General features: G+C 38.8%; 1 protein-coding gene across 2 annotated transcripts in view; it reads left to right on the top strand.

Annotated features, from left to right (window-relative positions):
- Positions 1–16,013, top strand: part of NPL (N-acetylneuraminate pyruvate lyase) — a 36,387-nt gene extending 20,374 nt beyond the window's left edge. The window contains exons 7-12 of one of the 2 annotated variants that reach the window (XM_037506326.2): positions 2,262–2,354; positions 3,178–3,326; positions 3,456–3,502; positions 5,677–5,761; positions 10,310–10,349; positions 15,171–16,013. In XM_037506326.2, coding sequence (XP_037362223.1) covers positions 2,262–2,354; positions 3,178–3,326; positions 3,456–3,502; positions 5,677–5,761; positions 10,310–10,349; positions 15,171–15,355 — 599 coding nt within the window. In that variant the 3' untranslated portion in view covers positions 15,356–16,013. The remainder of the gene's footprint in view (positions 1–2,261; positions 2,355–3,177; positions 3,327–3,455; positions 3,503–5,676; positions 5,762–10,309; positions 10,350–15,170) is intronic. The other variant, XM_054693423.1, reaches the window with a different exon arrangement.
- The last annotated feature ends 600 nt before the right edge of the window (positions 16,014–16,613 follow it).

The raw sequence follows: 16,613 nt of genomic DNA, 5'->3' as shown, positions 1-16,613 counted from the left end.
CCATCTATGACAAGCCAACAGCCAGTATCATTCTCAATGGTGAAAAGCTGAAAGCAATTCCATTAAGATCTGGAACAAGACAAGGATGTCCACTCTCACCACTGCTTTTCAATATAATACTGGAAGTCCTAGCCAGAGCAATAAGACAAGAGAAAGACATCCAAGGAATCCAAATAGGAAAAGAAGAAATCAAACTATCACTATTTGCAGATGATATGATAATATACATAGAGAACCCCAAAATCTCCACAGAAAAACTAATTCAACTCATCAATCAATTCAGTAAAGTGGCAGGATACAAAATCAACACGCATAAGTCAGTAGCCTTCCTATACACAAACAATAAATCTGAAGAAGAAGAAATCAAAAAAACCATCCCTTTTATTATCGAAACAAAAAAAATCAAATATTTGGGAATAAATCTAACAAAAGAGGTAAAGGACCTATACAAAGAAAACTATAAAACACTGTTAAAAGAAATAGAAGAAGACACAAAGAAATGGAAAGACATCCCCTGCTCATGGATTGGAAGAATAAACATTATTAAAATGGCCATCCTACCAAAAGCAATCTACAGATTCAATGCTATTCCAATCAAAATTTCAATGTCATTCTTCAAAGAAATAGAACAATTATTGATGAAATTCATATGGAATCACAAAAAAACCCGAATAGCCAAAGCTCTACTGAAAAAAAAAGAAGGAAATGGAGGCATCACACTCCCAGACTTCAAACTATACTACAAAGCCATAATCATCAAAACTGCATGGTATTGGACCAAGAACAGACATACAGACCAATGGAATCGAATAGAAAATCCAGAAATAAACCCACAGATTTATGGTCAACTAATCTTTGACAAAGGAGCAAAGACTATGCATTGGAGCAAAGAAAGTTTGTTCAATAAATGGTGCTGGGAAAACTGGGTCGCTACATGCAAAAGAATGAAGCTTGACCACTACCTCACACCATACACAAAAATCAACTCAAAATGGATTAAAGAACTAGACATAAGACCTGAAACCATAAAATACATAGAAGGAAATATAGGCGAAACACTACGTAATTTGCACATCAAAGACATCTTTACAGACACATCACCCAAAGCAGTGATAGTGAAGGCAAAGATAAACAGCTGGGACTACATCAAATTAAAGAGCTTCTGCACAGCAAAAGAGACAATAACAAAAACAAAGAGAAACCCCACCAACTGGGAGAACATTTTTGCACACAACACTAATGATAAAGGACTGATCACAAAAATCTGCAAAGAGCTGATGAGACTCAGCAACAACAAAGAAAATAATCCAGTCAAAAAATGGGCAGAAGAGCTAAAAAGAAACTTCTCTGAAGAGGAAATGCAAATGGCCAACAGACATATGAAAAAATGTTCAACATCACTTGTAATCAGGGAAATGCAAATCAAAACTACCATGAGATACCATCTCACACCAGTGAGAATGGCACATTTAAAAAAACTAGCAACAACAAATGTTGGCGAGGTTGTGGAGAAAAAGGAACTCTTGTGCACTGTTGGTGGGAGTGCAAACTGGTGCAACCACTATGGAGAGCTGTGTGGAGATTTCTGGACCTACTAAACATAGAGCTTCCATATGATCCAGCAATTCCACTCCTAGGTATTTACCCAAAGGACACAGAAACATCAATTCCAAAGAACACCTGCACCCCTATATTTATAGCAGCACTGTTTACAATAGCTAAGCTTTGGAAACAGCCCAAATGCCCAAAAACAGATGACTGGATCAAGAAGATGTGGTACATATACACCATGGAATATTACTCAGCATTCAAAAAAGATAAACACATGCAATTTGCAGCAACATTGATGGCGTTGGAAGGGATCATGCTCAGCGAAATAAGCCAAAAAGAAAAAGAAAAATACCGGATGGTCTCACTCATAGCAGGAATCTAGAAAACTTAAATAAGGGACCAGGAATATGAATATTAGAAAGTGAAAATCAAAATCAACAAAAAACTATGAACCAGAGACACTTTTTGGGGGGGTGGGAGGGGAGGGTTTGGGGTCAGAATGGGGCGTTTGCAATTGTATGGGGGAATATAAAAATAAAATTTATTATTTAAATTAAAAAAAAAAGAAACTTCAAAAAAAAAAAAAAGAATTCTTGGCCTCTGAAAAGAATAGTTGCAGTCAACAGATGACTCATTTTGTTTTTAATTTAGCCAGGAAAATCAGTGTTTTATACCTGTTCACACCCTGACTTTTCCTACTGTTCTTTCAGATGCCCTGATTAATTTCTTAAAAGAGGTGGCTGCTGCTGCACCTACATTGCCATTTTATTACTATCATATTCCCACCTTGACAGGGGTAAAGAGTAAGTACTGCTTCTTTCTCTCCATCTCTCACGTCTTATCTTATTTTGCTTAAAAATCCCTACTCTACCCTGCCCATCCTACATCACAAAAGCATCGTAACACTATTGACTAAACAGATCTAATTGCTCCAAATAAGTCTCTTATATCAAAAATAAATCAGTTGTGTGAACCATTGACATCACCTGTATTATGGAAGTTAAATATGAAAGAACAATTAACCCTAGAGTGCTTTCAACAGACACCTGGTGTCAATCACATCTCTCCTTCATGTGTGTGTGTGTGTGTGTGTGTGTGTGTGTGTGAGAGAGAGAGAGAGAGAGAGTGTGTGTGTGTTTAAAGACATGAGGTTATAAGCCCTTTGGGATAAGGACTATATTTGCCTTTATGTGCTACTATAGTCTTAGTGCCTGGTATGTAGAAAGGTACTCCGAGATCTTTTCAGTTTTCTTCTAGTGTTTCTTTTATTACTACTATACTTCTTCAGTAAGAAGATTTGTTACAATTAGGTGAAATTTCTTAGGAGATAATTTTTTGAATCCCACTCCTTTCTAACTTCCTTAAAAGAAAAAAATGGAAGCATACTTTATAAATATCCCCTCTACTGTCCTCAAGGATTATAAAGCTTAGGGCTATAATTTAACAAGTATGTAAGAGAGAGCAGTAGCTCTTACATTAGGCCAGGGCAAGTGATTATGTCCAATGCACAGTCTCTTCTAGCTGAGAACAGCCCCCAGCAGCTCTGTGCAACTGTGTGGGGCTCTGTGAGTTATGTGGTATTGTCTAGGGTTCTGCAGACTAATGAAACATTAACTATTTGAGCAGTTCGAGCCGAGGAGTTGTTGAATGGGATTCAGGATAAGATCCCCACGTTCCAGGGACTGAAATTCAGTGATACAGATCTCTTAGACTTCGGACAGTGTGTTGATCAGAATCGCCAGCAAGAGTTTGCTTTCCTTTTTGGGGTGGATGAGGTGAGTTACCCCTGGAATATCCCAGCAACTTAATTTCCCTCCAAGACAATTTATATAGCTGCTTATATAGTAGCATCTTTTCTTTCTCTTCTTCATAAAAGTAAACACTCTTTCTCTGTTTCTGATTAGCAACTGCTGAGTGCTTTGGTGATGGGAGCAACTGGCGCAGTGGGCAGGTAAGCAGTACTCATTTCCTCTAATGATTACAAATATAAATTCTACCCCTTTTGTATTCATTGCTAGAGTAAAGTATACTTCTTTCTGTGAGAAGTTGCCTTTACCCCACAACCATTCAGCAAAAGGAAATTCAGGAGGGCTAAGCAGTTTGTTAGAAACTCAGCCATTGTTCTTTAGAAGCTCTGTTGCAGTTAGAGATGAGGTACATGAATGCAGTGTATGCATTATAAGTTGTGATAAAGTACTGAGAAATTATGTAAAACTGGGAGGAAGAAGTGCAGCCAGATTCTAGACAGGATGAGAACCTGGAATTGCAAAGCTCTCAGCAGCCAAAGTAAATAATTCTCTATGTGGCCCTCTAGTTGTGCTCACTGTTGTACCTATTTCCCGCTCTCTCCACATGGGTTTTCTCTGCTTCCATGTGCACATAGCTCTGCATGGCTATACTGGCATCTGAGGATAACACTGCCCAGTCAGGTGTCCAGTCAACTACACTTAGGAAGTAGAATCATGTGACCTAATGCCTACTCAGCAAATGACTCAGGAAAGGCTTGTGGCTTGATTAACATGCCCACCATACATGGGCATGTTAATTCTTTAGAATTCTTTAGAAATATGTCTGCAAGAAAAGTGAGTGAAATATTTACATTAACTTAAAGTGCAGGAAAAGTATAGGGGAACAAAATAATATTCATAACATGATGTGGTGAGCACAGCTTTGGTGAAGAGCAGTTGAGATGCATAATCTTAATAGCTTATTTACCAAGCCAGGATGGCCTGCAGTGTCCACTGTCACTACAGAGACATTTCTACCAAGGAAACCTGAGTGTCTAGATCTGCTGACCATGAACCTTTATTTTCCTGGAAATTCTCTCTTTTTTGACTCTTCTTTTTTAGTCTCCATACTAGGCATTTAAATCCTATCAATATAAACTATAAGCAAAGTGTATGTGGTTAGACTTCATTTCTTCTTCATTATTATCATATTCCTCTCTGTCTAACTGAGGAATCACCTAAGAGCCTTGGGCTTTGAACTTTCATATTCTGAAATTTCGCAGACATTCACGTGCACATTGTGACTTAAGGATGTTTCACCTCTACAAGTGACTTGTCTCAGCTAATATATTTTTAATTTCCCTTACTCTGTTACCAGAAGATAATGCAAATTTCATCTTCTTCAAATCCCTTGCTGTTGACCACAGGATCTACAAATATTACATACCAACAGCATTCCATTCTTGGTACATCAAGATAAATACATTATCTGATACTTAGTTTCTGAGAAGTTGTTTAGAAATTGGGTAAACATCCTTATAATGAATTTCTATAACCTACCTTGGTGGTTTCTCTAAGAGTTTAGTGGTTAGTCTATTTGTCTTTATTAGTAGAGTTAAAGTCTACAAGATCAGTTTACCAGATCAAATAACCATTTCACCTTCACTTGGGTTGAATTGTGATGGAAGGCAGAATACAGAGATGGGAAGAATATGAGGCCACTTAGCAGCTCTCCATGGAGCTATTGTTTCTTCCAAGCAAGATAGAAACAAGGCCTGCCTTGCAGGACTATGAGAGGGCTAGCTATGATTCAAGCCCTGGGAATGTAACAGGAACTTAATAAGTGGTCTCTCATTGTATGATTATCACTATTAATATTATTCTCTAGAAACTAGTCTTTAAGTGATATATAAATTGACAAGGAATTTAGGTAATTTGTTGGGATTTATTTACCCTTGTATTGCCATGCTCCACTCACCCAATTCATGAGCTTTTTTGGACTCATCTCAGATCCTCCCTTTCATCCGCAGTTCTAATCTAGTGTCACGTTCTGTGTTTCCTCTGGGCAGATTTTGACCTCCCTACCAAATATGCCTCCATCTTTCACTTTTTTCCCTCTAATTTTATCCTTTTTCCATTTCCCCTTCTGTATTCCCTTTGGTATCTTCTGCCTCCTCCTGGCACTACTTGATGTTTTGGAAAATTCAAAGACACCTAATCCTCTGATAGAGTAAAGTTTATAAATAGACCTCCAGGAGGTCTGGAATGTTTTTTCCCTTGTAGGCACCAGAGGAGTTAAAAGATCTGGACTTTTCCCAAAGAGTTAGTGATTCTGAGGTGTGGTGTTTTTTTGTTTTTATTTTTGTTTTTTTGTTTTTTTTGTTTTTCTTTTTCCCAGTACCTATAACTACCTGGGAAAAAAGACAAACCAGATGTTGGAAGCTTTTGAACGAAAGGACTTCTCTTCTGCCCTGAGCTATCAGGTAAACTTTTCTTCCCTTGCCATCAGTTACAGCCTTTTGTCTTCCTCCCTGAACAGTTGTTGTTTTCTCTCATCAGCATTTCTACCACACCTGCCCTCAATAAAACAGCTTTGCTGCATCTTTCTTCTGTTTCTTACTTTTTATTTTTAAAATCAAACCTTTCCCCCATTGTTCAGTGCAGGCTCCTTACAGGAATGACTCCTCTCTTCTCCTCCTAGAAATGGTCTTTACTTTTTTTTTAACTCTATGTTTGAGTATAATTGTAACTGTAAAATCATGATGACAGATTTCTGGGAAAGTGACCCCAGGCTATCTTCTTGAGGGAATCACACCAGAGTCCCCAGAGAATGTGAACACACCATAAAGTCGGTAACTAAAGAGAAGTACTGATGCAAAGTTAGAAGTTAGAGCAGGCTGATGCTCTTCATCCTGTAACATGCTGAGAACTGGAAACATCCAGCAGAAATGATAGCCAAGGGGACTTGACACAGGAAGAGAAGCAGCAGGAGCTGCCGTGGTGCAGGGATGGACTGGCGGCCTTAGTGCTGTATGAGGACAGCCCAACTGTCCAGAGTAAGGAGAGCCTTGCTTGGGTGTAGCACCTGTCTCAGCAACTGGGGAGTGTATGTTCTGGGGACAAATGAAGTGAAGCAAAAGGAAATCAGGTCAGCATAAGAGAAAAACTTGGCTAAAAGGCACAGATTTTCAGGATAGTAAAAGTAAATGCAAAAGCATTCCAAGAAAGTAAGTGGGAATAAAAGGGTATAAGCAAGATCAGGGCAGGTTGTTGGGCCCAGTAAAATTCAGATGAGTGGGGACCTCCCTGGTGGCACAAGGAGTTAAGCACAGCACTACAAAGCTATCCACAGCTACTGCAGCAGGAGTTCGATCCCCGGCCAGGAGGTGACCCACATGGCACAGGAGACCACTCCTGTCTCACCCACTGCTCCCCTCAGCAGTGTATTTCAGTCATTTCTCCTGTTCTGCTCCCCACTCTGTCTCTGCTGAATCTTCTCAACCCCCATCTCCGGCTTGTACCCCAGTTCTTGTATGCATAAATAAATATTTAAAAAAAATTCAGATGAGTGATCTTTTGAACTGAATAGACTGTCATCTGAGGAAAGATACAGAGAAGTATAGTGCATCCTGGAGGGAGTGAGGTGAGCTCCAGCTCAGAGAATATGAGGATGCAGTAGCCTAGATATACTTCTTACATAAAGTCAAAATATATTATTTAACAATCCACCTCTGTTTAGCCCCAGAGCAGGTGAAACTGAGCCCAGGAACAGCATGGGGGGACTTGGGAAGTTGTGCCAACCAAAGTAAACATTGGCAAGAATATAAATTAATATAAGGGAGGGGGGAGGAAGAAAAGCCTGAATTGTGCAGACCCCACTATATCTTTGCATCAGGTATTTTCTTTTTTCTTAGTTTTCCAGGAAAGGTTATTTCTGAAAATTCTAACCTGTTCTGAGCTGAATGACAGGTAAATTGAAGGATGGAATAAACCAAGAGACAGTTCTGGTGTGGACCCTTCCACTCAGTGGTTTCTTTTATTGACTGATCCGGATTCTATGTCTCCTCCCTTCATCTCTCAGCCCTCCCTCCCCCACTTAGTCCCACTCAAAATAGTGTTGGTGAGGAATTTAGTTGACCACATTCTCGGTCTTTTCTTACAGAAAACAAATGCCAGTGGGTCTCATGTAGTCATTTGTTCATATATCGAGACCTGAGCTGAATTCATAATTTCAATAAAGCTGGTTTTTGCCTTGCAGTCAAGTGAAGAAACAGACAAGTGAAATGTTAGGACTAAATTTTTCTCATTCACGGTCACGTATTCAAATGCCATCTGTTCTGTTTGCATAAGTGAAGCAACAAGTGTACAGAGATAGTCCCTAAGCAGTGTTTGTAAAAGCAAATGGTAGAAACAGCCCACATATCCACCCATAGAAAATGGTTAAATCCATTATATTCAAGTTATGTAATGGGTTTCTGTCAAGTCCTTTAAAAGGATAGGGTAGTTTTAGATATACTGATCTGGAAATGTTGCCTTGATATATTAAGGGAAAAAAACAGCAAAGTACAAAATATGGAATATTCTGGACTATAGTTTGTGTGTGAGGGAGAAAAGAATGGATACATATATATTTGTAAGAGTCTCAGTATTGAGATTTTAATCTGCATTGAATTTTTTATTGCTAGGTAACAATTGACTAAAACAATATAGAAAAATTACACTTTTTTTTCAGTTTTATTATTTATTTATTTATTTTTAATTTAAATATTTTATTTTATATAATTCTTATCTCTTTTTTCGTCTTTGCACAATGTATGCATTTTCATTTTGGTTATATTACCCATACAATTGCACCCCCCCTTATTGACTCTAGTCCTTCCTTTCCCCGCCCCTCCCTCCTCTCCTCCCCTTAGTGTGTCTCTGGTTTATAGTTGCTTGTTGATTTTGATTTTTACTTTGTATTAATTAGTCTTTTTCCTGGTCTCCTATTTAGGTTTTCTAAATTCCTGCTATGAGTGAGACCTTCCGGTATTTTTCTTTTTCTTTCTGACTTATTTCTCTGAGCATGATCCCTTCTAGCTCTTTCCATGTTGCTGCAAACTGCATGCGTTTATCTTTTTTGATTGCTGAGTAATATTCCATTGTGTATATGTACCACATCTTCTTGATCCAGTCATCTATTTTTGGGCATTTGGGTTGCTTCCATAGCTTAGCTATTGTAAATAGTGCTGCTATAAACATAGGGGTGCAAGTGCCCTTTGGAATTACTGTTTCTGTGTCATTTGGGTAAATACCTAGGAGTGGAATTGCTGGATCATACGAAAGCTCCACCGACTGGGAGAAAATTTTTGTACACAACACTAATGATAAAGGACTGATCACAAAAATCTACAAAGAGCTGATAAGACTCAACAAAAACAAAGAAAATAATCCAGTCAAAAAATGGGCAGAAGAGCTAAAAAGAAACTTCTCTGAAGAGGAAATGCAAATGGCCAACAGGCATATGAAAAAATGTTCAACATTACTTGTAATCAGGGAAATGCAAATCAAAACTACAATGAGATACCATCTCACACCAGTGAGAATGGCACATATTAAAAAAACTAGCAACAACAAATGTTGGCGAGGTTGTGGAGAAAAAGGAACTCTCCTGCACTGCTGGTGGGAGTGCAAACTGGTCCAACCACTATGGAGAGCTGTGTGGAGATTTCTTGAACTACTAAAAAAAATTACACATTTTGAAAATTAGTTTTTCATCATGAAAGTAAAATGTTATTGAAAATGCATCTTTTTAGGGCCTCCATGGTGGCTGAGAGGTTAAGTCTCAGCATAATCACACTGTCACCACTATCCCTAGCCAGGGAGCTAACCCACATATGGCGCAGCAGACCTCTCCTGTCTTGCCTGCTGCTCCCCTTAGCAGTGTATTTCAGTAAATCTGCCTGTTCTGCTCCGCACTCTGTCTCTGGTGAATCCTCTCACCCCCTGTACCTCTGGCCTACACCCTAGTTCTTCTACACAAAAATAAAAAAAAAAAAAAACAGAAAATTAAAAAAAAGAAAATGCATCTTTTTAGTTGATGGATGAGACTTTTTTTAACCAATGAATTCGTGTATTCATGATAAATATTACTATCTGTTAGGTTAAATTTCAGTACCAGTACTTCTTTTTGTTGTTTTTAGAGAAATAAATGCTGAGAAATCCTGTTCATATGAATTAGCAGATAAAAGTGGAAGTCTTTTTGTTATAGCATGTCACTCAAGTCTTTGAACATTTGAGAACTCAGTCTGCTTAATGATGTACTGGTTTTCAGCCCGTGTAGCAGCATTAAGAGCAATGTTAAAAGCAAAAATTGAAAACCCTGTAATTTTTTTAGAGAACTTTATCCATTAATTACAGGAATCACTGTGTTAATTAATTACAGGAATCATTGCTCTGTTGATGGTAGCACCAACATTTTAATTTGCTCCTTTATTTGGTCCCCAGAGCTTTCCCCAGGCAGTGATGTGGGAGGAATATCTTTAATTTTTCAGAAGTTGGAGAAGGGCGATGAAAGGGGACATATATAAAAGACATCCTGCATTTCCAGTCTATATGAAATTTTATTTTAATCAATTTTAGAATACAGTACCTTTGGGAATTGAGTACCTAGAAATTTATTCCCATAAGCTTAGGCTTAGCCAAGTGTCCTTAAGGTATCATGGAAATTACCCCAGAGGTTCATGTACCCCATTTTGAAATGCCCGTACTAGATCAGTTTACCTAAATAATCTAGCTGGAGGAGGAGTGGGGGATTGCTACCCCATTTTATCTCTCTCTTATCCAAATCTATCACTGGAGTTCCTTTTCTCCATGGATCCATTTTATAAGGCCTATATGTATGACAAAGTCCTACTTTATCCTAGATGGATCTCAAACATCCTCACTTGGCTGGTGTGTGATTTGAGGTTTCTATAAATTGACCTCTAAAGTCTTTAAATTGCTGTCATGTTTTAGTAATAATGATTACAGATTTGTTTGTTCCTTTCTAGTTTTGTATCCAGAGATTTATCAACTTTGTGGTCAAGCTAGGTAAGTTTCCTCCTTTGTCTGCTACTGGATGATGTAAAGGATATAGAATTTCATCAGTTGCTCTGATACATTAACAATAAAGTCTTTTAATGTCCTGTTACAAGCAGAATTTTATTTCCATTACTGACTTAAAGGGCCAACCCTTTAAAATGGTGATGTAAACCTACTTGGAAGGTCTTTGACCCCCTTCTACACATCTCTCTCCTCTGAACTAGCTCTCAAGTCCCCACTCTACACATGTGCCATTTTTCTTCCCTTTTCTTCTACATCTCCAGCACCGCCTTCCCTTCACTTGTCTGTGCTCATTAAAATTCTACTGCTGCATTGTGGCTGATATCAGCTTAAGTGCTCAAAGGAAGGCAGCCTGAATCTAGATCTTACTGAATTGTGAATGACTAACTCCTAAGAGTATTTGCCACTTAAAAAGAGTTTATAAACACAAGGAATCTTAAATGGATAAATACCTGGTAATAGGACAAAGTAAAATTTGAGTGAATTTTGGTACAGAATCTTCTCCAGAATCTCCTAAATCTTACCCTGTGGCAAACGCCAAATGCCGCCATTCAGCAAGACTGGCTCTTCCTGAGAACCTGGATCAAGTCCAGGAATGGTTTAGGTTTATCTTGGCTGAGCTCCCACCTCCCTTTCAGAGTCTTTTTGCCTCACCCAGGCAACCCTTCTCAAGCCCCAAGCACCTATTAGTGTTGGGCCCTCATTCCCGCAGTGTTCTCAGCCAGCTCTCTTAATCTTTCAGAGATGATGCTTCCCATTTGTTTCTCTACTCTCATAACTTTTGTCTTATTTATGTGTCACCACAAATATTATTCCCTGTCCTAAACAATACTTTCCACAAAACTATGGGTTGGGTGACAGTTATAATTCCAAAGTGTATTGAAAGTAAATACTGAGGGGCCTCCCTGGTGGCACAAGGTGTTAAGATGCAACCTATGAAGCTATCCGCAGCCACTGAAGCATGAATTCTATCCCCAGCCAGGGAGCTACCCACATGGCGCAGCAGACCTCTCCTGACTCACCCACTGCTCCCCTCAGCAGTTTATTTCAGTCAACCTGCCTGTTCTGTTCCCCTGTCTGTCTCTGGTGTATCCTCTCACCCCTCACACCTCTGGCCTGTGCCCCAGTTCTTGTATGCATAAATAAATAAATCTTTTTTTAAAAAGTAAATATTGAGCTATTAACATGTTTACAGAATTAAATTTAAAAGTAAAAGTTTATATACACACACATATCAGTAGCGATATTACACAATAGAGCTCTAAATAACTAAATGGATAACTCTTTTGCTAGAATATTGGCATTTTAAAGGGGGACTTTAATCAAATTCTATTGATTTACTCTTCCTTTACAAAACTACATAATTTGGGGAGTACAAATACATACCTCAACATGTGCACATGCTTCACTCAATCTGCACCAAAGCTCCAACCAGTATCAGTGCCCTGTCACATTATCCACCCCTCCATCATCACCTCTCCCCCACCTCTTCTCTGGTAACCACCAGAGGTTCTGATAATCACAGAATTGAGGAGTTGTTATTATTGTGTTTGTTTTCTGTAGATATAACCAAGTGAATCCATGAGTAAACTGTCTTTTGCATTCTGACTTATTTTACATAGTATAATCACCTCAAAATCCATCCATTTTGTCCTAAAATTTTATTTAAAGGGAGCACTCTTGGAAATAGATTTTATGGTCAAAATAACATATTATTTTAGACTTCGCTGGGGTTCAGGATTTTCATAGTTTAGTCAAAAAAAGACTTATCTTGGGCCTCCCCGGTGGCGCAGAGGTTGAGCGCTGGGTTGCGAAGCTGCCCGCGGCCTCTGCAGCGTCGGTTCAATCCCCGGCTGCTCCCTGGCCACCGGAGGAGGGTCCCACATGGCGCAGACCTCTCCTGCTGCCCGCTGCTCCCCTCAGCAGTGTACTTCGATCCTTCTGCCTGCTCTGCTCCCCACTCTGGCTCTGGTGAATTCTCTCACCCTCCTGCGCTTCTGACTGTACCCAGTGCTTATGTAAAATAAATAAATAAATAAATAATAAAAAATAAACACAGAACTTAAAAAAAAAACTTACTTTTTTTTTTAAAAAAAGATTTATTTATTTGGCCTCCCCTGAGCGCTCCCCAGTTGAGCGCTGGGCTGCGAGGCTGCCCACAGCCTCTGCAGCGCCGGTTCGTTCCCCGGCCACCGGCGAGTGTCCCACAAAAAAAAAAAAAAAAAAAAAAAAAAAAATAGATTTATTTATTTATGCAAGAACCAGGGTACAGGCCAGCTGCACGGGAGGATGACAGGATTCACTAGAGACAGAGCAGGGAACAGAACAGGCAGACTGATGAAATACACTGCTGAGGGGAACAGAGGGCGGGACAGGAGAGGTCTGCTGTTCAATGTGGGATTCTTGCCGGCAGGCATCTAACAGCACTGCAGTAGCTGTGGACAGCTTCACAGCGCAGTGCTTAACCACCTGCGCCACCAGGGGAGGCCCAAAAAAAAAGACTTATCTTAATAAACTGTAGTATTATTATAAAAGTAGCATTCTAGTCCACCACTGATAATTCTGGGATTGCCATTTGCATTCATCAAACTATTCAATATAATTAGTCATGCTAGTGTTTTCCTCCCCAGTGCTCAATTGTTACCGTAATTATGTTAATGTACCAAAAGGCACTACACATGGGTTGGATCTAAAAGTCTAAGCCAATTGAAAAACCCACATCTTTCTCTCTGTGCTGTAGTCTGGATTATTTCATTAGATTTACCTTCAAAATCAGTAATTCTATCTTAAGTTATATTTTATACTATTTAATTTCATTTTCAATAGTTCATTTTATTTTTTTCTAAATTTACCTGTTCTTTATTTATTTGTCCTTCTCTTAATCTATGATTTCTTTTTTTTTTCCTCTATAAAATCTCTTTCAGAATTTTGTATTATCTGTTCTGGAGATGTAGGTGTTGTCAGTTGTGAGTTTTGCTGGTTCTCATGAGTTTTTTTTCTTACATACTGTGTCATTTATAGCTCTGACTGTATCTTCAAAGACTGTTATTTTCTGGGGAATCCATTGAGCCATAGTCATGAGGTGTTCAACCAAGTGGTTTTACATTTGTCTGTTAGACCACTATAATTAGCCAGTTCTACCCAATCTTTAGGTTAATTTTGTGTGATTCTTTTTTTAAATATTTATCTATTTATGCATACAAGAACTGGGGTACAGGCCAGAGGTGTGGGAGGTGAGAAGATTCACCAGAGACAGACTGGGGAAAAGAACAGGCAGACTGACTGAAATACACTGCTGAAGGGAGCAGCGGGCAAGCCAGGAGAGGTCTGCTGCGCCATGTAGGTAGCTCCCTGGCCGGGGATCAAACTTGTGCTGCAGTGGGTGCGGATAGCTACATAGGTTACGTCTTAACCCCTTGTGCCACCACGGAGGCCCAATTTTGTGTGATTCTTAATTCCACAAGCATAATACAAACATGGATGCGGCATTCATATTGCACAGACTTGAGATTTTCTTCCTATGATCTTTTTCCTTTGCCTCTCTACCTCCAGGACAGCGGGCCTGTTTTTTTTGTTTTATTTTGCTTTGTTTTCCTATGGTGTTTCACAGAAGGTTGATTACCAGTTTTACACAAGGAGTTCATTTCCAACTCCTCACCATGCACAGATCCTTGGGCTTCAGCTTGCATTCCCACCCAACTTTGTAATACCAGCTCTACAACAGCCTTGGAGTCATAAGCTACCTTAAATAGTACATTTCTCAGGGAATTCTCAGATGAACTTGAACTACATTCAATCCTACCAATGAAATTTTACAGCAGTCAATCAACAATAGTGTATCTTTGCTTCAGATTTTTCTTGTGGGTCCTTTGACTCATTTCCTCCTCATCGTGCTGACCCCTTTCTTTATCCCTCCTACCTTTGGTCCCTCCTTCTCTTGGAATTTACTTTGCATCTTTCTTTTTATTTTACAGTTTGTCCATTTGTTAAAATTTTTCAACATTTCTGGGTTCAAAGCAGAAAGATTACCTATGTCCACACAGTCTGTCCTTTGACTAGAAATATTCCCATCTTTTCACCTTATCCCACCTTATCTTATTATACTAGTCACTGTATGAATATGACCTTTTCACTATGGGACGCTGTGTGGAGGATCCTTAAAATACTAGAAATGTAGCAACCATATGATCCAGCAATTCCACTCCTAGGAATCTACCCAAAGACACAAAAACACTAATTCAAAGGGAAAACTGCACTCTCATGTTCATTGTAGCACTATTTACAATAGCTAAGATATGGAAACAACTGAAATGCCCCAAAACAGATAAATGAATCGAGAAGATGTGGTATATATACATAAGGGAATACTACTCTGTGATCAAAAAAAAAAAAACTCATGCCATGTGCAGCAACATGATGGAGTTGGAAGGAATTTGCTCAATGAAATAAGTCAAAAGGAAAAAGAAAAATATTGGATGGTTTCACTTATAGGTGGAATATAGGGGAATCGAACAAAGGATCAGGAAAAAGACAAAACTTGCAGGCAGACCATAAATTTGAGGCATTCAGCAGGGAGGTGGAGGGGGTCAAAACAAGGAGGGAAGAGCACAAAGGACTTCGGTGATAATTTATGGGTGCTGTGGTGGTGAGAAAATTATGGGGACCACACTGAGAGGAGAAATCAAATATTGTACAAAAGTGAACAATAGTATAAAAAAATAAAATATATATATATAACCTTTTCTTTGGGATGTTTGTGGCAATATGGATGGTCCCAGTCATGTTTCTTCATTTATTTTTCATTTCTAGGTTTTGGAGTATCAGAGACAAAAGCCATCATGACTCTTGTGTCTGGGATTCCCATGGGTCCGCCCCGGCTTCCACTGCAGAAAGCCTCCAGGGAGTTCACTGATAGTGCAAAAGCCAGACTCAAGAGCCTGGATTTCCTTTCTCTGGCTGGTTCAAATGATGGAAATTTGGAAACCTGTAGCTAGTGCCTCTTTATCAATTCAGGGTGTGTATATCACACACATAATCCAACTTATACGGGGCATTCATTTCTCAAGATGAGCTTGAACTAAACTGTTTCCAAGCAACTGAAGTCTCATATCAATCAATAAGTAGTAAAGTACCTATAATGATCTTGTGAACAAGCTGAAGCTCTCAAAGAGAGTCATGAGCCCTAAACCATGCAATATTTCAAAAAATTTTGAGAAATTTTTTTTTGTATGGATGAAATGAAATCAAAAGGAAATTGTAATCTATTCATTTCATTTGCCTTTGGAAGCTCCTATTGTCTTGATTTCTAGTTCTTAATCCTATTTTTAAGTTTTCTAATTTTAAATCACTATATAATATACTTTTCATTTTAATAAATACTCATTTGGAATCTAGGAAAACTCTCTTAGCTACTGCATTTGGGCAGACACACTCACTTCAATGCAAATTATAATGTGGCTCAACTCCACACAACTGTTACCATTTGAGTGCTCAGTCTAATTCTAGAACATCTGTTTTCAGATTGTGACATTAACAGTTTTTTTCCCATAATGTTGGGTTAAATGAAGACTCACTATAATTAAAGGTCCTATGGGAGTAGTTTGATATATTTTATCCCTAAAGGGTAATTTTGGGGTGTTCCTGAGATTAAGTTCTGTGTGTGTGTGTGTGTGTGTGTGTGTGTGTGTGCTTCCCCACACAAAAAAGCATCTCAGAAGCACCAACAGGGCATTCAAGGATTCAACTCAGTTCTAACTGTCTACCCTGAGATAGCATTACAATCCACAGATTAAAGGCTTAGCCTCTCAGCCTCTCCACTTCAATGTGAGTTCCAAGTCTGAGCTGTTGTTTGTGTTTCTGAGCAACTGACTATGAGTAAAGGTTCCTATGAACCCCCTCATCAGACTTCAGGTGGCAATCACAAAAGTACAGGTTATTACCTGTGTTTAAGATACAAGGTAAGAAACCTCTAGCCATTTCTCATATGAAATAAGTATATATCAAAGTATATATCTTCATCAAGGCCACTCATGGCTGATGGCAGAGCCAAATATAAATTTTAGCCAGGTTATACACCAGTTTATATTCCCCATCAAGACTCTTAATAACCTTATAACCACTTTTAGTGATAACTAAAAAGCCAGTTTTATTTCTAAGTCTCAAGTCCAAGAAACTACTCATGGGAGTTAGGTTCATATAATATGAAATGACAAACAGCACAATATGGTTATGGGAGGCAGGATAACCGCAAGT

Source organism: Talpa occidentalis, unplaced genomic scaffold (genome assembly GCF_014898055.3).
Source record: "Talpa occidentalis isolate TD23 unplaced genomic scaffold, MPIMG_talOcc4v2.1 talOcc4.12, whole genome shotgun sequence".
Classification (NCBI taxonomy): Eukaryota; Metazoa; Chordata; class Mammalia; order Eulipotyphla; family Talpidae; genus Talpa; species Talpa occidentalis.
This window is presented reverse-complemented; position numbering and strand designations above follow the sequence as displayed.